The sequence below is a fragment of the Sus scrofa genome, chromosome 1, assembly GCF_054392235.1.
Source record: "Sus scrofa isolate SSC_HxYL_T2T_F1_AM1 chromosome 1, Sscrofa_HxYL_maternal_Yorkshire_Landrace_v2.0, whole genome shotgun sequence".
NCBI classification, from domain to species: Eukaryota; Metazoa; Chordata; class Mammalia; order Artiodactyla; family Suidae; genus Sus; species Sus scrofa.
The window spans coordinates 234,374,700-234,401,833 of record NC_139383.1 but is presented as its reverse complement, the minus strand read 5'-3'; the positions used below and the strand labels follow the sequence as shown (position 1 = coordinate 234,401,833).

Sequence of the window (27,134 nt, the reverse complement as noted above, 5' to 3'; positions counted from 1 at the left end):
AAAATTGATATTGTTTATATGAAATAAAACACTCCTTAAAAATTACTGCATCCATAATTACTTGAGTTATGTTGCTAATAAAAAGCCTTAAGAAGCATTTAGTTGTAGCAGAGTAGAGATTTAAATTAGGATCGGCTGTTATATAGTGAAGATATTCTGAAAAGGAAAAATAATGTAGAAAAAAGTTAACTGCTAGTGAAGAGAGTTTCAAATTATATTTTATTAGGTGATATAATCTCATAATAGCTGTTTTGGTATATAAACTTGTATACACAAGTTTCTAAACATGAAAATAAAAGGCAGTAGTTTAATAGATCTGCTTGAATTCATATTACTCAAAATGTTTATTTTAAAAAATTAGTAAAATTGTTTAACATGTACTAAAAATTTTGGGGTGTGTGTACATAAACATTTTCAAGCTTGCATTACAAAACAAAACAAAAACGTGATTTCCATCCAAGTGTTCATAGTGACTTTCAAAAGTAGTTTAAAGGGGGAAAAAAGAAGGTAGCGTTGCCTTGTAACACAGCATTAATTAATACTAACTTACCCTGGAATATGCATGAAAGATCCTTTCTTATCACATATGGTCAAAACATCTAAAATTTAATATTCTATTTCTATGAATAAAACATAGAAAATAAGACTTTATTTTCTTAGGTTGTTACTGTGAAAAACTGCATTCATTCTGCAGATATTACTGACACCTCACATTATTACTTTAAAAATATTTACGATACTTGAATTTCAAAAGGGAACCCACAAGACCTATTCTCCTCGCAATACATTCACTGAATGCAGATTTAAGTGAGCACATTTCATTTTGATTGTGCCCTTTATTTGTGTACTTTAAAATGACTACAATATAGTACATTTGTCTTTTTAACTGGTACCAAAATTAAGATCGTCTAGGCAAAACCAGCAGCCTGTACTTCTAGTAACAGTTGTCATATGCAAAAAGAAAAAAAAAAAAAAAGCCCTGAGTCAGTATTTTTTGCAAAAGTAATGAGAAAGAGTGCTCTGAAGTCATTTTATAATTTACGAAATGGTTAAGACTGTCCAGTACTCATTTGTATTGTTTTCATTTTGATTGAAGAGAGGTATGGCTTTTATTTAGTTAATCCAATGCAGATCATTCCTTAATACTCAATTTCATTTAAATCTTCAGAATATCCTGATGATTGCTGAGTTATATCTTCCAATTCTGTCAGGAAAGACAAATAGACGATAATAGTTTTCTCTGTGTTTATTTTAGAAAGTACTTAATTTGCATTTTTATGAGTTGAAGCTACTGCAAAATCTCTTTTCAATCAAACTTATATAATTTGGAAAAATATTGTTACCTGAGCAGGGTCCTGCTTGAAATTTAATATCATCAATGGCAATATCACTTCTTATTGATACCCCCCGAATGGCTTCAAAAATTATCTGAAAAATAATGAAGTCTGAATTTAGAAATAGAGTTATCCTGATAAAATAGGGCTGGTCAGGGGCAGATCCAGGCTGTGTGGGTCTGGAAGCTTAGATTGTTCTTTGGGCCCCCTTTCAGAAAAGGACTACAAAATCACAAATTCCCTTCTAGGTACAAAAGGGATTACTTATTTGGAATTTAAAGAAATCCACAACAAGTTACTAGAGCCTTGAAGATTGAAGTTCCTTTCTTCTGAAAGCTCTTTAGGAGATTTTCCAGAAGTGCCCACCTAGAAATGCCTCTTAGTGGTGACCTGGTATCCCTCCCCACCTAGAATATTCTATTTCCAGCACTCACGGGGCCCATGGAAGTGAAGGACCCAGAAGCTTAAGCTTCCTTAAGCTCTCCATAAATCTACCGCTGATGTTGGTACAGGTGGAAGAATTTAATATGATGGATGAGACTCAAATATGAACAGCAACATGTAATAATTAAATTTTCCATGATGACAATGGTTCACTCATCTTGTTAAATACCATAACATACAAGACACAGCCCAAGAAGAAGAGGAAACAGTTTCATGACTTCAGATACTAGAAGAAAATAACTGATTAAATATTCAGGTTCTGGGGGAAATGGATTATATTACCAGCTTTAAGGCTGCTCTAATAATGGTTAATAAACCACAGAATACTCCAGGGAGGCTTGTGGGTAATGAAAATTGTCTAGAAGACACATTTGCTCTACTCATTTTATGAGCAAATTACTCCCCATTGGACTAGTTTATGATTTAAATTAAATCAAATAATGTAAAGTGGATAATTAATAAGCATATGAAACTATCTTGAAATTAATGACTCAAAGAAGCTTTAAGGACAGAAATGTGGCAAAATAACATTACTTGAAATTCTAAAGATATAACCCTAAACAGAATCCAAATTAGTGGCAAGAAGAGGAAAAAAATGTCCTGACAATCCGGATAGGAGGATATGAATGTGGTTAATAAGTTTGGTTTTCTAGACAACAGTAAAGTCTGTTTTATGACCTCCAACTCTGCAATGGAAGTATAAGAGAAAAAATAACTTGATGGAATTATATTCTGAATAGTCTGTGGTTGGGCAAACATTTCATTTCATACAACCCCCTCTTTTGAATTTCCTCAATATATGAGTGATAACCATTTTAAAACTCCTTTGTATTATTCCCCTATTTGTATTTGTAGAAATTCTATTAAATAATTGTGATTATTTTAGAGTTAGATAAAATATAAATTTTTTCCTTTTAGTTTAAGTGTACTAATTTTTTAAATGGCCACTAAGTCATTAGGACCTAAGTACTTACTGTTTGGACCCAACTACTTAGTAAATGGAACATTAGATATCTTTTGATCTAGGGGCAGAAGCAAAAAAGTAATGAGATTAAGGGCACCATGAACAAGAAAATCTGAAGACCTGGTCTTAGCTGAGTACCCAGCACATAATAATTCCTAGTAAATGTTAGGCAGTATAAATGAACAATATGAATGATATAAATATTTCAATAGTATCAAAATATAAGAAATCAGTGGGGAAAACACCTGAGAGCAAAGGAGGATAGGTAAGCAAAAAATCCAAAGGAAATAAAATAATTTCTTTCTAAGGGCCGCACCTGCAGCATATAGAAGTTCCCAGGCCAGGGGTCAAATCAGAGCTGCAGCTGCCGGTCTATGCCACAGCTACAGCAATGTGAGATCTGAGCCATGTCTGAGACCTACACCTCAGCTCATAGAAATGCCGGATCCTTAACCCACTGAGCAAGGCCAGGGATCAAACCTGTGTCTTCATGGATACTAGTCAGGTTCATTATGGCTGCACCGCAACAGGAACTCCCTAAAATCATTTTGTGTTTTTGATTAGTGGCTAGCCAGGTTCTATTCAGCTCTTTAATAAATTTCTCAGGAAGGCACGTGACTAATATTTTGCCCTTTGTTGCATTTTTGTCTACAAAGATAACTTGATGACTGGAATGTTATCTGCAGGCCACTTACCTATTTTCTCTGTAGGATAAATCTCAAATGGCAGAAACACTACAGCATTCTAAAAATTGCCTATGTCTGCCCACTTCCACTGACAAAGTCCACATTTACTTCTCTAGTTCTGCACTTTTCCCTGATCTCCAGTCCCACGGCCTACTGCGTACTTGACATACCCACTTGGATGTCTAGTAGACATCAAACACTCTGCATGTCAAAACCAAAACAAAACCAACTGTTAATTTCCCTCCTGCACTGCCTCCCTCACTCCTCTAGATCTGCTCCTCCTAAGGTCTTCCTCATCTCAATAAGGAGCAATTCCATTCTAGCAGTTGCTCAGGCCAAAGCTTTGGAGTCATCTTGACTCCTCTCTTTCTCTCAAACCTCATTTTCCACATGACGTCCTGTGGGCTTCTAATGACCTCTTCCTTCTGCCACATAGCCCAAGCCACTGCTTCTCTTGCCAGGTCTACAGCAGTAGCCCCCAAAGACTCCTTGCCTACCCCGACCCTCATCTCCTAGTCTGCTGTCCATGCAATAGCTAGAGAGATAGTTTTAAATTATAAATCATGTCATATTACCTTAAAGCTATTTGATGGGGTCTCAGTGCTTTTGGAATAAATTATAAACTCTACCATGTCACCAAGGCCTTTCATGAATAGTCCCTGATACTTCTTTTTTTTTTTTTTTTTTATTATTTTCCCACTGTACAGCAAGGGGGTCAGGTCATCCTTAGATGTATACATTGCAGTTACAGTTTTTTCCCCCACCCTTTCTTCTGTTGCGACATGAGCCTGATACTTCTTTAACTTCATTTCCTGATCAGCTTGACTTATTCTTTTTCATAGCATTTACTATCACCAGATGTTACAATATATATTTTTCTCTCATATTTTTTACCTCTCCCCCACTAGAATGTAAATTCCAGAAGAGCAGGAACTTTATGCTATGTTCATTTCCATATTCTTAGCACTTAAAATAGCAAGTAGTCAATACATATTTATTAAAAGGTGACATTTTGGCCTCATACTGCAGGAGCTTGGTCTGGCTTCCTGATATAGCTATTGAGAACAGCAGGTCTGCCATGGTGATAAATTAGAGACCAGAGAGATTTGGGAGAGAACATATTTTTTAGAAACAATATCTTTTTATATTGCAGTACCTTAAAGTTTATAAAATCCTTTCACAAACACAATCTCATTTGACCCTCACCCTCATTTTGGTGATGTTAGCATGGCAGGCACTATTACCCTATTTTGAAAATCTGAGAGAGGATAAGAGTTCTCTAAGATAAGCCAGGGTTTGTGACACCCAGGGCAATGATTATATTTTGGAACTTCCATGGTGGTAGAGAGTATAGACCAGTAGCTTACAGATAGAAACCTTGGAACCAGTCAGATCTGGGATTGAACTGTCACTCTGCCACTTACCAGCTGGACATTTAGTTTCCCCCAATCTTTAAAGAGGAGCTGTAAGATCAACTGCAAGGACTTATGTGCAACTCTTAGCACAGGAAGTACCCAGAACACAGAAGATGGTCATTTGCATGGGGGTTTCTCTGTGTTTTATTTGACACTAGGATGTTTTGGAGAAACTAGTTTATCCTGATCTTCAGACAGTCATTTAGGATGCCTGAGGGAATCATAAAATCCAGAAAAAACTTCCTCTTAGCAGATTCAGATCTGTTCCATTCTAAGCCAAAGGGAATGGTCTGGAATCTTCTTTCTGGATTGTGAGCTAAAAAATTTCTCAGGTCATTTCTCACCCTTTGAACTTGAACACCCCAAGATGCCATCAAATTCAAATAACCAGCCACTCAGCAAGTTTAATAGATGCAAGGACTTGCATCGGCCCTGTGGCTTATAGGCAAAGTCTCCTGTTCCCCAGAATTCAAACCCTAGAGCTTTTGTGCATCAGTATTATTTGGGGTTTTAAAAAAAATATTAATGCTCGGGCCCACACAAAAGACTCAGATTCATTTAGTCTATGGCAGATTCTCCATCTTTAGGGCACACTGGAATCACCAGGAGAACTTGTTAAAGCACAGATTGCAGTACTCCAAACCCCAGAGTTTCTGGTTCAGTAGCTCTGAGGTGGGGCCTGAGAATGCATTTTGGGTGAATCTCATTTTAGGTGAATTTGCATTCCAGATGTTGCTGCTGGTCTCAGGACCACATTTTGAGAACATCTGAATTGGGTAGGATCATGAGTGCCCTGATAGCCTAAAAAAAGTTAATCCATTATCTCTGAATGATGATCAATGATATCAGTAAGTTCCTGAGCAATCCATTTTCCTTCTGTAAACAGATATTAAATCACTATAAAAATCACTTCTGGGGCTTTCTGCTTTTCTTACTAAATTTCTAAATAGTTTTATCTATGCTGCGCTGATGGACCGGCCCTGAATAATGGCACACTTTCCATCTGTCATTTGCTGTTAGCAACCCTGGATTATACTGCAACCTGGCCACCTGGGCTTCTGCAATTCCTTCTCATTTATTTCTGTAGTAAATTATTTTTGGTTGAGGGGTGGTATAAAATAATGTCCTTATTTTGGGTGCCTCTACCCAGGAAGATATGGGCTACAATCAAGCAGCTAGTGGTTAAAACTGAAGGGTGTTGGTCCCGAAGGTTTATCAGTCAGAAGCAAGGATGAGGAGGAAGCAGGGCTTTTAGTTGAAGGTCACACCTGGAAATTCTAAACAGCAATTTCAAGAATAGTCGGGGGTCTAAGTTTTTCTCCCCAAAGCTTTCTGGAGCTTTGGCTCATGGCAGGCAAGTGAAGTCAGTGGCTGTCAGGAGACTGCTGCTGATTTCTAGACTAAACTGGCTGCTCAATCTCACCCACAGATTTGAAAAGGCTCTTTCTTATTGCTGCCCAGACTTCCTTGTAATTGGGATCCTGTAGGATGGAGGTCTTTTATAGTGCATGAGAAGACCCAAGGGAAGACTCAGGACTTAGGATCAAGACTCAGTTTCTTCTACATCCGTGAAGACAGAGGCTTAAACATTTACCCTGGACCATATATTCTGTCAAATAGAGGCTTACAACAGAAGCCCTGGCATGTGGGTAATGATGAGTGAAAGATGCAGGTGCAACAACAAATTAGGTAATACTATGTTTCAAAGACAGACTCTGTTTTGGAGATTTGCAGGATACTAGAATATACTTGACACTCCTAATGTACCAAAATAAAAATAAATAGACTTTCATCACTGAGTTGCAATAATCACTTTATGCATAGATACCCAAAGCCTTCTCTTTCTGCCTAAGTTCCCATTCACTGCTTAGGTTCAATCAATATAGAGTAATTATGCTTACTCTTAAACAAGTACTGCTTTATCTATGACCCTGAAAAAGAAGGAAACATTCTTGATGGTAGCAAGAAATAGAGCAACAGAAACGTATAGGAACATTTTCCATCACTTGACTTATCTCTTTTGGGTTACCTGGTGTTGCCTCTCACAGCTGTATTCAATCAGCGCTTTTAGCCAGGAAATGCTCTGTTCACCTCTTCTCCTCCACAAGAGGGGCTCTTCAGTGTCCCCTTCCTTTTTCAAATAAACATTCAGGAGGCCAGTCCCTGCTCCATACATATGGTAGAAAAAGGTCAAGCAGTGTCTTCCAGCAACGCCTCGCAGAGGCCTGGACAGGAGTTGTGCTTTTTGTCCATACACCATGTGGGAGGCCTCGATGTACATGTAGTAGCCTTAAGAGCAATGCAACATCAGGTCTTGTTAAAAAGGACACTAACTTATATTCTCCTCTTTTGTACACACACACACACACACACACACACACACACACTTTTTTAGATTATTTTCCACTATAGGTTATTATAAGATATTAAATAACTGTTCCTTGTGTTATAGAGTAAAATCCTTGTTGCTTGTATATTATGTATAGAGGTTTGTATCTCTTAATCCCATACTCCTTTTTGATCCCTTTCCTCTTCTCTCTCTTTTGAGTAGTGTTCCTGGAAACAAGTTAGAGTAAATGGATGACTTAACTACACTACTGATAAAGGATTTTATAATTGTGGAAAATATGTATAATCCAAGGAGAATAAAGATGCTATAAAACTTAGACCATCAAAATAAGTTTTTTCATTTAATAATTTATAATTAAGTTTAACATACAGGAGGTAATTAATATTCTAGTGTGGTGTTGCTGAGGTAGTAACTAACATCAGAATTTATCCTACTAATTCATGATAATATACTATGCTTCCAGACATTGGTTTAGGGAAGCAGTGAGGTAGATATGGGTTCAAGTCTTGGCTCTAACATTTGTTGTCTGTGTGATCTTATTCTAATGAATTATCCTCTCTGAACCTATCTTCAACTTAAAAATCACAAGTTAATAGTACCTGTGCTATGGAGTTACAAAAATTAAATAATGTATTTGACATATGCCCACATGTAATGCATATTCAAATGTGAGTTTTGTGCCCTGCCCTTTTTCCTGAGATTTTCTGTCACACTTCTTGAAAATATACATTTTATATAATTATATATCTTACACTATATACTATGTATCATATACTATATGTTAATTATATAACACTTTACATTTTTATATGCCTTTCCTAATTTTAGTTTGTTTTTTAATTTGTTGGTTGCAGGCAGAAATAGGATTAGTCCACAAGTAAATAAGGCAGTAGCATGCTGGAACCAGTTTCCACTGGTTCCCAAGAGTCAACTGTGTGACTTCTGTTGGTGGGTCCAAATGACTTCACCTGGGTAGTTTCAAACGGAGCATGATGGAAGTATTTACACCACAGAAATGGGACACAGCTACAAACCAAAAATTACAGCTGGTTGGTGTTAAATATTTCCCATGAAGCCACTGAAGCAGGCTATATATTAAATAGTAATTTCTAGAATAATACACTCATAATCTAATACTGTGTACCTTCAGCTTATTTTTTAAAAAGCTCTGGACTCTACATAAGAAGTTCTTAACCCTTGATCACTTGATGAAAAGTTTATGTCTCTTCCACCTGAACAAATTTTTGTAGCTATTTTAGTCTTCTTTGCCAACACTGACTTTTTATACATAGATGTAAAATGACTTTTACATAGTGTTATCTCTCAATTATTTCATACAGAAATTAATGGCCACATTGAGGGGAAAAAGACATCCCAAATCATGCAAATGAAGTGGCTTCTAGAACATCCTTATAACTTGAATCTTATTCAGTGAGATCTAATCATTTCCTAAAATGTAGTGCTTGAGATGCCCCAACTAGAAGTGATCAGAAGCTCCATCTACATTCCTTCAAGGCATTCCTCATTTTCCTTTCCCTCATTTCCACAAGGACCTAAGAACCCTACATGCTATTAAAAGGGTGGGAGAAAGAGTCCTGCCCAATTTGTTCTCATCAAATCTTGTGCACTGTGCAAACCCTTGCTCCAGTGCTTTAGTCAGGAAAGTTATCACCCTGAAAAACTGAGAGATTGGAGTCATGGGATGTAGGTATCACTAACCAGTGACCCCCACAATCTGCTATAAAAATATTAGGAAAATACTGTCAGTGTTTCTGGAGTCTCACCATGACATTCTAATGACTAAAACCAACGGTCAATTTCCAGTCCTTGTCATTCTTGTCCCATCAGCAGCAGTTGACACAGATCGTTCCTGTTTCCTAGAAGGACTTTTTTTTTATCTTGATTTGTAGGACCTCTCCTGGTTTTTCTCCCACCTCACTCATCACTCCTTTGCTAGTTAACTTTTTCTTCTCTGCCTGTTTGACCTTGGAGGGCTCTGAGGCCCAGTTCTTGAACTTCTCTATTCTCACTCACTGCTTTGGTGATCTCATGGCTTGTTTCATGGCTTTAAATGCTATTTGTGTTGTCATATCTCAAATTTAAATCTACAACCTGTTTGCCAAAATCCAGACTTGTTTGTGAAAAGTGCTGAATGGACATTTTGACTTATTGTCAAATAGATGCCTCAACCTCAACATGGTCAAAACTAAACTCCTAATGGTCTTATCATCAAGACCACCTCCCTCTTTCTGGTTAGCCTGGGAGTCATGTGCCACTCTTCACCTCCTCTAATTCTTCACATCCAGATGGTCAGAAATTCCTGTTGGGGGATTTCCCGTTGTGTCGCAATCGTTCACAAATCCGACTAGGAACCATGAGGTTGCGGGTTCGATCCCTGCCCTTGCTCAGTGGGTTAAGGATCTGGTGTTGCCGTGAGCTCTGGTGTTGGTCACAGACGCGGCTCGGATTCCGTGTTGCTGTGACTCTGGCATAGGCCAGTGGCTACAGCTCCAATTAGACCCCTAGCCTGGGAACCTCCATGTGCTGTGGGAGTGGCCCTAGGAAAGGCAAAAAGACAAAAAAAAAAAAAAAAAAAAAAAAAGAAATTCCTGCTGGTTCTACCTTCAAAATATGTCCAGAATCTAGTCATTTCTCTCCTCACCACCTCCACTGCCACCCCCTGGTCTCAGCCAGTATCATTTCTCACTTGCATTAATACAACACCTTCCAACTACATTGCCTGCTCTATTTGTGTTGTCTGAAATCTAATCTTGATATAGTATTTATAGTGAACCTTCCAAAACGAAAGCTAAATCTTACCATTCCTCTGTTCAAAACCTTCCACTGGCTTAACATTTCACTCAGAGTAAGAGCTGAGTGCCTGATGATGTTTAGGGTTCTATACAACCTCTCTGATTCCTGCTTTCTCTTCACTAACTCTAGGTTGCATGGCACACTGACTTTTATGCTGTTCCTGGAATATAGTAGGAATGCTACTACCTCAGGGCCTTTGCATGTGCCAAACTCTGCCTAGAATGGCTTTTCCTCCATATAATCTCATGTCTTACTCTCTCACCTCTAGGTCTTCACTCAGATATTACCTTCCCTATTATGCCTATTCTGATTACACTGTTTCAAATAGCTATACTGCTCATCTGGCACTCCTCATTCTCTATACTCTAAATTTATTATTCTCCATACCACTTAATTGCCTCAACATACTATGTAATTTTCTTATTTTTTGTTTGTTTCCTTCCTCTAGAACACACAAAGGCAGAGATATTTCCTTGTTTACTTCACTGTTATGCCCCCAGGTCCTAGACAGTGTCTGGAACATAGCAAATGCTCAAAAAATATTTGTTGAATGCACAGAAGAATGAATTTTCTTCCAAAGCTCTAAGCAACAAACCAGTTTGACCATTTTTAGAGCACATGACTCTACCAAGGTCACTCCATTTGTGTGAGGACGTTAGCAATGAAATATGTACTTGACTAAGCTGCTTCAAGGCGAAGCTGGAACAAATCCAAGTTTTGATAAAATCAAAGTTATATATCAAAGGAAATGTTCTCAAACTAGTTCCACACTATCCAATGTATTGTTTTTAACCAAATGCACATTCTTTAACTTCATTATCTTCATTCTTCCACCAGCAAGAAAATTGCTACACAAGAAGCACTAAGATTTTATTGTTCTTTTTTTTTAAAAAACATTTTCTAACTTAAGCTAAGCTGGATATAAACAAATACACATACAAAAAATCCCAATAGAAGGGTGTATTTAATTCCACAGAAAATAAGAGCAAGGAATAAAATGACCATTGTTTATCACCTACTATGCACAAAGGTGTCCCATACTCTCTTATACCTAATCTAGTGACACAGTGAACTGAAACCCTACCTTAATGCATATTTAAACTGAAAAATATTTCATCCCCAAATAATTTTTAAACAAATAAGAAAAAAGTAAAAAAAAAAATAACTTTGGTACCTGTTTTGGACTCTCAAGCAGCCCACTTGAATCCCAAGTAAAAGACCTTAACTAAAGATGAAACACTCAGCTGCAGGGAAGAAGGAGACAGGCTCCTCGGAAAGATGCTGTCACTGGAAACTGCAAAGTAGAGACTGCCATGGGCCTGAAACATGAAGTCTTTTCAGAATGGAAAGGAAGCAATGGATCCAACATAAGTGAGAGATGACCCAAAAAGTATCTACCATCTAGTGATGATATTGTGCATCTCAGTGATAACAACATGAGTCCTGGCAAGAATAGTCTGAGGTCCTGGAAAACGAATGAACCTTTAGTCACCTCCAGGATTATCCAACTAAATTTTTTCTTTTGTGGGTATAATGCACTAATCATTTAGCTTCAAATGGGTGAAGCATTACTCTGGTAATGCTTTCAGCTCCTGTATTTCTGAGTCTGGGTATCAGGCTGAAGCCATTACCTAATGGCTTCAGAGCTCTTTGTGTTTAGTGCCATGAAATATGCAAGGAATGCTCCTAAGCTGTTTGACATGTATAATTGTGCTGCTTTTGGAATAGAGGGGTAACATCCAGGGGGACTGTTTCCCTTTCTGGGCCATGGGCACCCATCTACTTTTCTTACTTTTCTTTTCCTTCCTTTCCTTTTTTTTCTTTTGGTGGGGTGGGGGGTCATGACTGCAGCCATGAGGAAGTTTCCAGACCAGGGATCAAACCCATGTGACAGTGGTGACAATGCTAGATCCTTAACCTGTTAGGCCACCAGAAAACTTCCCCAGTCTACTTTTCTTGAATAATGTTGACCTTTCCAAAAATCCTTCAGGGTACAGTGTCTATTTTTTTTTAAGCACATACATGTATTCCATAAGAAAATACTGATTTTGACTAATCTAGATCAACATCTATACCTAAAAATAATTAAAACGTATTTGTCAACTGATCAGAATTGGTACCTCTGATGCCTAGACCAATTATGCCTCTTGATTCCAAATATGTTTTTCTTTTTGACTTGCTCGTGACATTTCCTTTCCCGAGAAAAGATCAGAGTTACATGGACAGCAAGTCAGCCTCACATGCGTTTGGAAAGCAGAGAAAAGCCCTGTGTGTCGACAAGATTTGCCACATTCCAACTCCAAATGCTGTCTGTCTCAGCAAACAAAAGCTCTGGATGGGAGCCAGGAGCCCCAGCATTGAAATCTCAGACTGGCTCACATGTTCCTGCACATGAAGGCTTCCCGTCTATGGAAGGGATTATTAACTGGGAAAAACAAATCACTTTCTCTCTGTGGATCAATGTTTAACATTCAAGACGAGGGTACACCAATGGGTGTACTGAGAGATCAGGGTCCCATCTGTTCTTTGCTCAGCAACTGTGATGTGTTGAGACACACACCATATTTCTAATTTGGAGCAGTGAAGCAGCTGTTCCTCCAGTCTCAGGGCCTCTCTCACCAGGGCCAGAAAGAAGCATGAGGCCGTGTAGAATGAACAGCTAGCTGCTTTGTTAAGCTGGAAGGGGATACCTAACAATCAGGGAAAAAAGATATCAATACTTTGGGAGGAACAACTGCTAAATACGTCTATCTAAAATTGTTCTTTACTATACTTTTTAAGTGATTTTTAAAGCTTGTCATAAATGAGGAATTATTTGTATTAGAGAGAGTTTCAATTTGGGAAAATGAAAAAAAAAATTCTGGAGATGGATGGTGGTGATGGTTATACAAAAATGTGAATGTATTTAATGCCACCGAACTATATATGTGAAAATGACTAAAATGGTTAATTTTATGTTATGCATATTTTACCACTATTTTAAAAAATTTGTCAGGAAGCCTTCTCTGTGTAAGCAGAGTCTTAAAATAACTTGTGTGATTAGACAAGTTATGAAGCAGAATGGAGATTTTAGTAATCTGGAGCTAACTCCCTCTATAGTTACAGACTAATGGGGAGCATTGTTACATGTCTGGATATCAGTTAGACCAAAATTTTTAAAACACAAAGACTTGAAAGAGATGGCTATTAAACTTCAGCTATATAACTAACACATTAAATATTTTCTTTCATCTGACAGTACAATTTGATAAATAAATGTCATTACTTGGTATTTTAATGTATCATTGATATTTCCACCACAAAAGAAGGGAATGTTCTTAGAGGCAATAAGACTGCTACCTTTATTAAGTAGCATGTTGGAAGAGAATTTAATTGCCAGAAGACAGAAGATGTACTGAAACACTAAATGGTACCACAGAAGAAAGTGATGGTGTGTTTTCTTTGGAATTTGTTAAGAGAATGATGAATAGCTACTTCTATAGGGTGTAGTTGTGGGGAGGAGAGAGGGAGGACTGGATGACTTTTAATCTTTTCACTAGTGGACTCAGTGAGCTAGGAAATGTTGCATTTGAAGGCATTTTCTCACTAAACTTGATAGGTATCTATTTACTTATTTAGTCAACTATCTTTTGGTTACAAAATTCCTGTAAACTCCAGGGCAATGAAAACAATTGTTGAAAAAGAATTCTGACAGCATAGCATATAAATGCTAATAAAATTGCAATAGCCAATAAAACCCTTGGAACTTCATTAGGATATTATTACCTTGTACAGAAATAGCATCTGTGCCAGGGAACTTCTTCATTCTGCCAGGAGAGAACCACAAGTAGATGGTGACAAGAAATGGATAGACAAATCCAGTGGAGTCCATCCAGCTCAGTGCAAGTCAAGATCCGTTCCAAGTGCTTTGTTATTTTATTAAATAGGGAGTCAAATGGTAAAGCTGGAAAGTTGGTTTTTTTTTTTGGGGGGGGTCTTTACTGTTCTAGTAGAATGACTTGTTTTATTACAGGAAAGACTTAAACTTTGGCAACGTTCCCAAACTTAAGTCATGCAAATACCACCATCATTTTATACACATATACATGTATACATATATAACAATATATATGTGTGTGTTTATGTGTTTATATATATATATAATATATTTATACATCTATAAGACCTGCACTATTTTCTTAATATTTTTCTTTAAGTAAATTTCATTTTTGTTACCTAAATCCATTTATTCAAATAGAAAATTGCATATTAGCATTAAAACAGAAAACAAGGTGTAAATCTGTGAAATAATGGTTTTGCTGAACTTATTATATCTTTTTCTTATACATGAATATTACTATTGAATTTTTAAAAATTCATCCACTTACCCATTGAATTACACAGTGGTAGTTTAGAAACACTGATTTAAGGTCTACCAAACTTTTTAGTTTCTACTAAGTCATTTTATTTGCAGTTAGAGGCCATGATTTTCTATTTATAAAAACGTAAAGGACACAAAACAGTGAATCCAAAAATGTATCCCTGAGATGAACATCAGGTTTTGTAAATGAGTCACAAATTATAAAATTAGTAATACCATTCATTTTAGTGATGCATCTATAGCATCAAGCCTTTTAGATATATCCTCTCAGTTCATCATCACAGCAACCCTAAGAGATTAGCAGGGCATCACATCTCCTGTTACATTTATTTTATACATGAGGAAACTGGAGGCTCTGAGAAGTTATGTGACCATTTCCCAGTTTACTCAGGCAGCAAATGGCAGAGTCGGCTCACTGTGTACCCATTGGTCTTTCCACTAGACCACATAAACTATGCTATACCTGAGAAATAGAAACTGCATTGGAAAAACCACAGCTCCTTTGGAATTGCTATGTATGATGATGTACTGATTCTGATATACACAAAAATAAACTGTCATATCTATATGGTAGTCTTTCTGCACTTCTCTTTTTATTTAATGAGCCTTTATTTATTGTCTATCTAATGCAGTTTGTCCAGAGAGCAGGATCAAGATGGCGAAGGAGTAAGATGGTGCACTCACTTTCTCCCACAAACACTTCAAAAGAACACATCTACACATAGAACGATTTACACAGAACATTTACTGAACACTGGCAGAAAAACCTGATGCAGTTATTGGTAAAACAGCTTGGTATGGCTCTCCTTTTTCTATTTTCTGCTTGTGTATGTTCTTCCAAGAGTAAATTGACAGGTTTTAAGGATGGGAGGTGAAAAGGTGTCATTCAGTATAGAAGTACAAGCATCCTCCGAAAGTCCCAGAATGCATGGCGTTCAAAAAAAGATTCCCCTGTTACCAACATCAAACAAATACCTTCCAGTCATCAAAGAGAAAGTTATTGTTGCTGGCCCAGCGTTTGAGCCTATCACTTTACTCAAGTATAGGATAAGAAATTCTGCCACTTTTATAACCTGCCATTTTTATGTCATTATTTTACTGCATGTATTTGAAAGAGATATTTATTTTTGATGTCTCTGTTAGGACTAAATGCAAAAATAGCAATAAATCATTAATGCAGGCAATAGAAGATTCTTTTTGGATGTAATTTCGTTATTGTTTAATTTGTACATCTCATCACAGACAAGTTTGTTATTGCTATCCCAGGATCCAAGAAGATAATAATTAAAACTATCTTGAATGAGTTTCAGTGTTTTAATATTTTAAATGTGCATGTTGTCTTAATTGATCTGTAAGATCTTATCTACCCCCATAATCCTATAAATCTATGAACTATTATTAATTTATGCCAACTAAAATTTTCTTATAACTTCAGACTATATCCCTTGTAGAAGAGAAGTCTAGTGACATTCATGTAAGCAACAGAACATTTACCATGTAAGTCACTTTTTTTAAAAAAAGGTGAGGTAATTGTTAAGTGGTTTTCATGATAATTAAATTTAAAAGATATTTACAGTACTTTCTTTCTATAACAGTTGTCCCCAAGGTTTATTACTCAAGATAGAGAGTTATAAAGGTAAAGAAGTGGAGTAGTCTCTCAGACAGTTCATAGCCAAAGGCAGTATAAATGTAAATTTTAATATTCTCCTCCTACTGCTCCTTGCCAAAGAACAGAACACCATGCAACAATATAATATCAGATACAGCAAGACCTTGAGTAGAGCAGCCAGGAAATATCAACAAAAAATACAGTTGAAAAAGTCCAGAGACACACAGAGCTCATTCAAAACCATTATGATTGGTTGGGTTTGTAGTGCAGGAGGAAAGAGCAAATGCCTTCAAATTTTGAGAATAACAATTATGTTCTTAAATACATGATGCTAAAAAATGAAATCAGATATCCCCTTGTGGCTAGGTTTAGTAACATGTAGCAGATCTACACCCCTTCTGAGAAAAATTATTTTAAAAATAGATCAAAAAAATTTTTAAGAAAATATCTGTTTTGAAGCTGTCAGAAAACTTCCCAAGCAATACAAACTTGAAGGGCCAAGATCTCAGAGACAGGGTCAGGTCAATGATGTGAGTTCAACATTCTTCAAGATGCTTTCTCCCTTGTGGCATTTGCCTATTCAGTTTAGAAGTTAAGCAGAGAGCAGCTAAGAGGCGAGAAATGAATAGTTCTTATTGTGTTGGGATGACCATAACGAGTTCAGGGCTGCCAAAGCATCCAGGGCTGGAGGAACAAGTTTGTGATAAATGAGAGGCACAAAAAAGCGAGCAATCTTCCCTTGAAGCATGGGCCAAATTCTTTTCTATCCTTTTTTTTTTTTTAATTGAGGTATGACTATCATAAAATAGTATATTAGTTTCATATGTACAACATAATGATTCAATATTTATATATATTGCAAAATACATAACAAGTCTAGTTAACATCTATCACTACACACAGTTACAAATTGAGTGTTTGTGTTTGTGTGTGTGTGTGAGAGAGAGATGAAGACTTTTAAAATCTATTCTCAACAACTTCAAATGTGTAATACGGTGTTACAAAGTAGAGTCATCATCCTGTACATTACATACCCATGACTTTATTCGATAGTTGGATGTTTGTACCTGTTGACCCCTTCACCCATTTCATGCACCCACTCTCCATACCCCACCTCTGGCAATCATCAATCTGTCTCTGAATCTATGAACTTAGTGTTTTGTTTTGTTTTGAGATTTCACCTATAAGTAAGAGCATATGGTATTTATCTTTCTCTGTCTGCCTTTTTTTCACTTAGCATAATGCCCTCAAGGTCCACCCATGTTGTTGCAAATGGTATTTGAATAGTACTTCACATATATATCACGTTTTCTTTATCAATTCATCTATTGATGAAGGGCCTCTAATAAAACCACAGGGTATATTGGAGAATATACCCTCAGTGTAGGGGAGAACCAGGGGTAGAGCTAGCAAAACAGAATTGCAACACCACCTCAAGTTAGACCAGTTCTAACTGGACTGAGGTGACTTGCTCTACTCTAGTTGTCTATCTGAGAATAGTTGAATCCTCTCTATAAAAAAATGACATCACCCAAGGATTCTACCCACAACCTCCAGCACTTCCATTAAAAAAAATTTCAAGGAACAGAATCAAATGAGGGAAAAACAGATAATAAAAACAGAAACAAAAGTGACCCCAATATGATGTTATCACACATCATAAAATAAAATAACTATGGATATGAATTTAATAATATGACTATAATAATATGTTTGTAAAATAGATAATAAGATGGCAAATTTTAGCAAAGAACTTGAAGCTATTAAAAAAAATAGCAGGGAGGGATGTGGAACTTTTAGAATGGCAGAGTAAGTGCCTCTGAAAATCTGTTCTTCCTTTAAGCAATAAGAACATTGGCCAAAAAAATTGTCAAGTTTTTCAGAACTCTGAAAATTGACTAAAGACATACAACAATACAAGAGTGTTTAATTCAAGAAAAATTACTAAATTTTGCTAAGAATGGACGCTTTTAATTTGCTTTAATACTATCATCATCTACCCTTTACTGAACTTGAAAATCAAGAGTTTTACAACAAAGGTATCTGTGAAAATCAACAGCCTACAGGCACAGCAAGAGGCAGAACAGGTTGGGAGTTCCCCCAAACTCCACTCCCAGAGAACTGTTATTATTTGACCTATTTGGCAGTTCAGGCCTTGTCTTTTTTTAACTTGATGAGGTAAAACTTACTCTACATGAACAGCCTTATCTCAGGGCATTTGTCAAAAGCAATCAGTTAAATAATTGTTTAGCGATATGCACATTCCCAGGAGAGAAGTGAGAAGGTCATAATCTATCACCTCTGACTGACTTTGAGACTCTGCACAAGAAAGAAGTGAAGGCTAGCAGAGGTGTAAATCATTTACTTGAGCACTGAAAATATACCCCAATACAAACACAGAGCACGTTTGGAAGGACTGGAAGATTTAGTGGTTCAAATCATTTAAGAAAAATCTCTGCTCAATCCTTAGTTGATGATTAAGATATTATATTCTTTTTTTTTTTTTTTTTTTTTTTGTCTTTTGTTGTTGTTGTTGTTGCTATTTCTTGGGCCGCTCCCGCGGCATATGAAGGTTCCCAGGCTAGGGGTTGAATCGGAGCTGTAGCCACCGGCCTACGCCAGAGCAACGCAGGATCCGAGCCGCATCTGCAACCTACACCACAGCTCACGGCAATGCCGGATCGTTAACCCACTGAGCAAGGGCAGGGACCGAACCTGCAACCTCATGGTTCCTAGTCGGATTCGTTAACCACTGCGCCACGACGGGAACTCCAAGATATTATATTCTTTAGGGGCCACACACAACAAAGAATAAATATTCTACGTACTTAGTTCAGGAAAGTCACTAAACAAATGAAGAGCAACAACAGTAACAAAAACAAAATGCTCACAGGAGGGGAATACTGTAGTATTTAAAGTAACTAGTTTTCAACAAAAATTATGAGACATGCAAAGAAACAGGAATCTATGGCCCCATACACAATCAATATAAACTGTCCCTAACAAAGTTTGGACATTGAACTTATTAGACAAGGCTTGAAGTCAACTATTATTAAATGAGAGCATGAGAGTGATGTCTCACCAAATACAGAGTAATATGAAAAGGAGAATCTGTAAAAAACAAAATAGAAATTATGGATATGAAAAGAACAATAACTGAAATGGAAAAATTACAAGAGAGGCTCAGCAACAGACTGGAACTAAGAGATGAAAGAATCAGTAGAGATGAAAAAATCAGTAAACTTGAAGACAGCTCAACTGAGATTATCCCATCTGAGGAACAAAGGAAAAAGAATGAAGAAAAATGAAGAGCTGCAGAGGTTGGTGGGACACCATCAAATGTATTAACATATATACAGTGGGAGTTCCAGTAGGGAGGAGAGAGAGGAAGAGCCCAAAAGAACACTTAAAAAATTAATGGCCAAAAATATTTCATATTTGATGAAAAATATTAATATACACAACCAAGAAGGTCAAATAAATACTGAATACATCACTAGTTACTAAAGGGAATCCTTCAACCTGAAATGAAAGGACACTAGATAGAAACTCAATCCAAATGAAGAAATAAAGAGCACTGGCAAAGGTAACTATATATAAGTAAATACAAAAGATGGAATAAATGTATTTTTTGTTTCCTTTTTTTTCTATCTAATTTGAAAGACAATTGCAGGAGTTCCCATTGTGGCTCAGCAGTAAGGAACCCGACTATTATTCATAAGGATGCAATTTCAATCCTTGATCTTGCTCAGTGGGTTAAGTATCTGGCATTGCCAGGAGCTGTGGTGCAGGTCATAGACAGAGCCTGAATCCCGTGTTTCTGTGGCTGTGGCAGAGGCTGGCAGCTGCAGCTCCAATTCAACCCCTAGCCTGGAAACTCCATGTGCTATACGTGAGGCCCTAGAAACAAACAAACAAAATGTCTGTGGGCTTATAGCATATGAAGATATTATGTAGAATAGTATAGTATATAGTACATGAAGATATAAAAATAATAGTACAAAGGAGAGAGGAGGTTTTGTACATCATGAAATTAAGTTAATATTAAATATAAACTACATTGCTTTAAGATGTTAATGTTAATTTTTAGAACAACTACTAAGAAAATAATTTTTAAATATATAGAAAAATAAACAAGGGATTAAAATAGTATTTTTAAAAATATCTATTAAACCCAAAAGAAGACAGTAATAGAGGAATAAAGGTAGAAAAAAAGATGTACCTTAGATACAAAAAACAAATAGAGAACTAGCAAATGTAAATTCTGCCTTATTAGCAACAACATTAAATGTAAACAAACTAAACACTCTAATCAAAAGGTAGAGATTGGTAAAATGGATTTTAAAGACTCAAATATAAGCCATCTCCAAGAGATGCTCATTACACTCAAAGATACAATCATAATGGGAAACTAACACACCTCTCAACTGAACAGAAAAAAAATCAGTAAAATATAGAAAGTAGGAACATGATTATAAGCTTGATTCAATCAACACATATAGACCACCACTTCATAAACAACAAAACATAAAGTTCTAATACACAAGGTACATTTACCTAAATTGACTATATGTTGGATAACAAAGCATCTCAGCAAATTGCAAAGGATTGAAATCATTAAATGGTATATTCTCTGAACAGATTACCTAGAAATAAATTTAAAATGATAACTGGAAAATTCCCATGTATTTAGAAATTGAACAGTATACTTATAACCCATGCTTAGAAGAAAAAAAAAACAAAATGAAAGTGAGAAAATATTTTGTGTTAACATGTGGGTTACAGCTAAAACTGCATTTAGAATGAAATTGGTGGCACTTTTCTATGCACATGTATACTCCAAAAAGTATTTTACTTAAAAAAAAAATGAACAGCAATGTACTTTCCTAGCAGTATCTAATAGATCCCTGGATGGGTATTTAGGGGTCCTGGATAGCAATCCAAGTTTTAAACTAATACTGAGTAGTTGTCAAAGCAGAGGCTAAAGGAAAAGCACCTCAGGGTAGGAAGAAAATGTAGAACAGGGTGTCAAGAGCATCTGGTTCCACTCCTACACACTTTAATTAGCTATGTCTTGTTTGTTGAATCAAATAATCTGTTAGGAGTAAAACCTGAGAGCTTCTGAGCTAAATTTGGTTCACAGATATTTATCTGGATATCACAAAAATTTCTTAAACTTGATTTGAGTACCTTTGGACGATGTGCATACATCAGCATACCACTGTCCCTATAACACAGTCCTCCTGCTAAAGACAAGGTTTCCTAACACATGAATGCATCTGCATTTTCAACCTCTAGGCCATTTGTTTCTAAGGCCCTTTCCAGTTTTAATATTCTTTGTTTCCATGACTTGTATTCAAAAATATGTCCAAAATATGGGCATACTTCAACTAATTATTCATTGTTTATCTGAAATTCAAATTTAACTAGGTGTCACATATTTTTATTTGCTAAATCTAGCACTTTTACCATCAATGCAAGTAACTTATAAGATTCCACAATAATAATGTGCTCAGGAGGGACCATTGTGAAGTTTGATATAATATAAGGTAGACTGTTTGCAAAAATAGCCATAATTATACCTTCCCTATATATAGCAGCTCCTCCCATAAAGAGATCCAGTCCATTTCCTCACTCTGAATCTGACCTAGCATAACAGGTAATTGGAGCTGAGGCCCTGCCAAACTAGCCAGCTCCTCACTAACCTGGCAGATGGCTTCAGATGCATAAATGAGTCCAACCAAGAACAGAACTGTCCAGCTGAGCCCAGATCAAATTGCCATCTTGAATAATAGTGACTAAAAGAAATGGTTATTATCACTAAGTTTTGGGGTGTTTGCTGCACAGTAAAATCTACCTGATACAGAACCAATTCCAATCTTAATAAAGGAGTTAGATGAAACTATAATTTTTTCTTATAGTGTTGTTGACACATGGCCTCTGATTTATGAAGCGGGTACTCTCTCATATTGCATAGCAGTTAGCAAGAGTCATTCATGGTATTAGCCTGTTTCTTTTCAAACTGATCTGAATATGTGTGTCCAGACTTCACGTCACATATCACGTGAGCTGAAGGCAGAATCAAGAGAATTATGTTTGCTGATTCTCCTTCCAAATTTGCTTCTTTCCACCCTTATCTTTACGAGAAGGGTTTCAAGACTTTTTCTGAGGTGGAACTGCCTCTCATTTTCCCAGACCTATGTGATCACTTAGGAAGATGTCAAGGATTATTCTGCAAGTAAAGCCCCTAAGCAGGATGGCCAAGAAAGCGGTGCCTATTGTGATGTCTATTGGGAAAACTATCAAGTTAAGCTTTATCATTTTGCTTTAAGACCAATAAAATGATCCATTTAAAGCCCTTCAATGGATAATATTTTCCATATAGAATGAATATGCAAACTACTTCACATGTAGATGAGGCCCTTGGTGATCTGGTTCCCATCTAACTGTCCCGGTCACTTCCTACCACTTTCCTAGATGTGTCCATATGAGATGCTTCTAATTCACAAGTGTAGATCTTCTCAGTCTCACTAGTATCTCATTCTAGTCACCATCGCTACAAATAGTTCTACACAATCTTTAAACAGTGCAACTCAGATGCACCTAACAGACCTTTGTCTTGGGCCCATGCCAACTGCCTATTGCCTTTAGTCTTCAATCCTCAGTCTTCTGCAGTCATTTCTGGCTTGGGCCTCAGCAGAATCATTTGGCACCCATAAAAATGTAACCAAGAAATGAGGGAAGAGTGTGTATTCAAGGCTGAATAGACACGTATCCTTGACCAAAGCAGGAAGGGACTCTGTGGACAAATGCTTCTCCTTTTCCTCCCCTAGATGATGGACCTGAGACATACCTCAACACAGCTTCTTAGATGTTCCCACAGGGTCAAGTAGCCAGGTGGACACAGCAGTGGCCAAGTGCACCTTCATATCAGCTCTTCCTTCTTCCTTGTTCTGATGTCTTTGCCCCATACTTCTACTCCTTGGGATCATACCTCCAAATATACTATCTGCATACACACCTATATCTTAGACTTTACTTTCTCGGGAATTCAGGCTGACATTTTCCTACATGGCAGCCAGGTAGAATTGCTTATAGCTCCTAAAGCTGCCATACTGCTAATGGGCTCCATGCTCTTTTTTTTTTGGCCCTATCTGCTGCATATGGAAGTTCCCAAGTGAAGGTCAAATCAGAGCTGTAGCTGCCAGACCACACCACAGCCACTGCAACTCAGGATCTGAGTCGTGTCTGTGACCTACACCACAGCTCACAGCAACACCAGATCCTTAACCCATGGAGCGAGGCCAGGGATCAAACCCATATCCTCATGAATACTAGCCAGGTTTGTTACCACTGAGCCACGATGGGAACTCCTGGGCTCCATGCTTTGTACCTGCCACTCCCTCATCCTGAAACATTTCCCGTCAACCGGAAACATTCCCCTCCCCCTGGGGTTCTTCCAGATGACCTCCCACCCCTTTGAGACACTACCAAGGAGAGCTAGCTACTCCTCTCTGTGTGGTTCGTCATCTCTAGAACTTAACTCTAATTACTTATAATTCTATGGCAATTATGTGGTGCATAATGCATAATAGCTACTCAGAAAATATGGAATAAATCAAGATCATAGGAGTTCCCGTCGTGGCGCAGTGGTTAACGAATCCGACTAGGAACTATGATGTTGCGGGTTCGGTCCCTGCCCTTGCTCAGTGGGTAAACGATCCGGCGTTGCCGTGAGCTGTGGTGTAGGTTGCAGACGCGGCTCAGATCCTGTGTTGCTGTGGCTCTGGCGTAGGCCGGTGGCTACAGCTCCGATTCAACCCCTAGTCTGGGAACCTCCATATGCCGCGGGAGCGGCCCAAGAAATAGCAACAAAAACAACAACAACAACAACAGACAAAAAGACAAAAGACAAAAAAAAAAAAAAAAAAAAAAAGAAGATCATAGACACCCTGTACTGAATAACATTTGTGATGGCTCCCTGTTCTAAGATGTTTCATCCTATATTATATACATGTAGCTTCTGATGCTGGTGCCTTTAACAACTAAATTAATGTTTTAAAGGGACCTTTATTTGCTTATGCTTTAATTTGTGAATGAGTAATCCTTGTCATATTGTAATCTGAAAGCCAAACAGCAGCCCACGTTAGGCCACTAGAGGCCAGAAAAATGGGAACCTACCCTTTGAGGGTTTAGGATACACAATGGGTAGGCAGGCTGCAACCCTGGAGTCAATCTGACAATATTCGTTCATGACACTGGAAATGGGTCGGAAAAAAATACAGATACTTTCTGCTGGATACATTTTGATGGATATCTAAAGATAACATCAGTTTGAATACATCCTTTCCAAGGGCAGATACCACTCTTTGGTGTGAAGTGTGAGAAAGGTGAGATTACTTTGCTGTGTGAGGAATCTTGCTTTTCATGTATAAGCTGTACCAGCTGTTCCACATTGTGTGTGGTCTCTTACTGTAATTCAGACTGGGAAACTCTGGTGGGGTAGTGTGGACAGAATGTGGACATGAGAGTCTAACATTCCTAAGACTCAGTCCCTACTCCACCAATTATTGCTGGGTGGCCCTGGAAAGGCACTCCTCTGACCTTCAGTTTTCTCATGAAAAATGGGCATTTTCACTTTATGAGTTGTGATAAGGATGAGTTAGCAATTGAATATTTGTTTCCTCTCCCCTCTCCCCAAATTTATATGTTGAAATCCTAACCCCCAACATGATGGTAATTAGAGGTATGGTCTTTGGGAGGTGATTAGGTTATGAGAGCCAAGCTCTTGTATTGGGATCAGTATCCTTATAAGAGCCTTCAGAGAGCTCTCTTGCCTCTTCTGCCATGTGAAGACAAAGCAAGAAAATTGTTGTCTATGAGCCAGAAAGTGGGCCCTCACCTAACCCCGAATCTTCCAGCACCTTGATCTTGGACTTAACCAGCCTCCAGAGCTATGAGAAATAAATGTTTATTATTGAAGCCTCTCAGTCTATGATATTTTTGCTACAGCAGCTCAAATTGACGAAGATAGGTTATCCAGGTCCTGCCGGGTACATGAAAAATACATGATAAATACTCCACAAATGATCACTAGCTATTACTATTTTCCCAGTAGAACAACTGTTAAAGTAATTTAAAGAACAATACTAAAACACAATCCTCCAATGCCCATTGGAGGCACAGCATAACAAAATTTGCTGCCTCATATGCATTGTTGTACATAGGAATAAAAACTTATAGTCTTAAAAGATTTCATTTGGTTGGAAAATCGAACGATGTCTTGAGAACTTTTAGGAGCTTTGTATTGAAACAGGTGAAATGAAGAATGGAGAAGAAGGCAGACCTTAAAAGCAGCTTACTGAAAAAAAGAAAATCAGAATTCTCTGTCTTGTACACCAGAGAATTTCATTAACTGTGTCAAGTATTTTCTTGGAATAAATATTGAACACATTAAGAAGTTTTTGCGTTATAATTCTTGTTATGAGTTTCACCCCATTGGCTGAGTCTTCAAAGTTTTCAAAGAGACAAAACAAACACAATCCTATTATTTTCTTTTTTTAAAAAGCCACACCAAGTTAACTAATATGTGCCCCTATGAACCAGGAAAGATGTAAATAAAGGAGCAAAATTATGAGTAATAGAATATCTACTGCATAAATTTCTTTTATATTTTCACAGATCTTTTTGTATGGGGAAGGAGGTAGGATGTTGTCTAAAAGTTAGACAAATTTAAATTTAACCATACTTTGAAGTAAATAAATAGGTAATAGTTATAATCATTCTCATTTTCTACATGATATCTGAGACTTGGAGATTTGAAGCAACTTTTTCAAGGTCTCATACCTAGTAAGTGGGAACCTTGACTCCAAAGTTTGGGATCTGTTATAACCTGGCCTGGTGACCCTCCTTGCCTTTTCAGAGACTCCTTCCCTCTACTACTCACTATTTTTGTTATGTCTTCTCTTCCATGTCCAAGACATGGCGTGATCCAGAAAATTCCCCTGTGGTAGTCCTCCACAGCATGGCCCTCTTTGAAGGTATTGCTTCTCAGATCTGTGGTTACTAGCCTCCTTGGTGTCCTTGAGAATGACATCAGGAAAAGCTATCATCTCTCTACCCAGAAAAAATGTACACACGGACAACATTTTGATTACAATAGACTCAAACTAAAACTGATTTTTTTAATTAAAGTATAGCTGATTTATAGTGTTGTGTCAATTTCTTCTGTACAGCATAGTGACTCAGTCATGCATAATATATACATTCTTTTTCTCATATTATCTTCCATCACCTAAGAGATTAGATATAGTTCCCTGTGCTGTACAGTAGGTCCTCATTGCTGATCTATTCTAAATATAAAAGCAGATTTATTCTTAATCTTTCTCTACTCCTCTATAATTTAGTTTCTCCCCGTTGTCCCATTTTCTAGGAGTCTTGTTAACTAAGGAGTTAGTTATGCTTATGTGCATCCGTGGAGGCTTGTAGGTTCGTTTATTCATTTCATGGACTGAGACTTTGAAGTGTATAAGGTATAATAATAAGCCCTGTGGGGATTCAAACAGGAATTCGATAGTACTCTGCCCTAAGACATTGCCAATCAGAGCTAATGAGACTCATTTTTTTTTGTTTGCTTATCTCTTTCCATTAGATTGAGTATTGAAAGGCCATTCTTGCTACCATGAGTAGAGAGCCTGACTGAGATTGGAGTCAACTCATAAAAACCAGAGCAGAAAGGTGGAGAAAGAGACTGGTCCCAGTTACATGGTTTTTAACCCCCACATCAAGCTGTGCCCGAAGTCAGCCCTAAAATGGTCTCTTTTTTCTGTTACAAAGCAACAACTATTCCCAACCAAAATAGTCATAACATATACAAGTCTTTTTATTATCTTTCTATCTTTCTTGTCTTTGCAGATATAGCTTCACATACTCTTAGAGCCCTCTAAGAGTCCTCTACTCTGGGCTGGAAGTGGACCAAGTCTGAATCTCTTCAATAGCATCCCTTACTGATGCAACACTGTCCCAGAATCTGCTGAAGCAATAGAAAGGAAAGAGAGTTAAGAGGTAGGACCAGGCTGCACATCATCTTCTTAGTCAAGTGAGGGTGCATTTAGGAACTCAGGCCAAATGGATACTCACTGGGAAGGTCACGGGAACC

At 37.3% G+C, this 27,134-nt stretch overlaps 1 protein-coding gene across 2 annotated transcripts in view; it reads right to left on the bottom strand.

The window, feature by feature from the left end:
• Positions 1–200: 200 nt before the first annotated feature.
• Positions 201–27,134, bottom strand: part of MAMDC2 (MAM domain containing 2) — a 163,163-nt gene continuing 136,229 nt past the window's right edge. For both annotated transcript variants that reach the window (XR_014823538.1, NM_001244983.2), the window contains 3 exon segments: positions 6,873–7,132; positions 1,344–1,428; positions 201–1,204 (listed from right to left, as the gene is read on the bottom strand). Coding sequence is in view for 1 of the 2 variants with exons in the window: in NM_001244983.2 (NP_001231912.2) it covers positions 1,140–1,204; positions 1,344–1,428; positions 6,873–7,132 (410 nt within the window). In the remaining variant the exon portion in view is untranslated.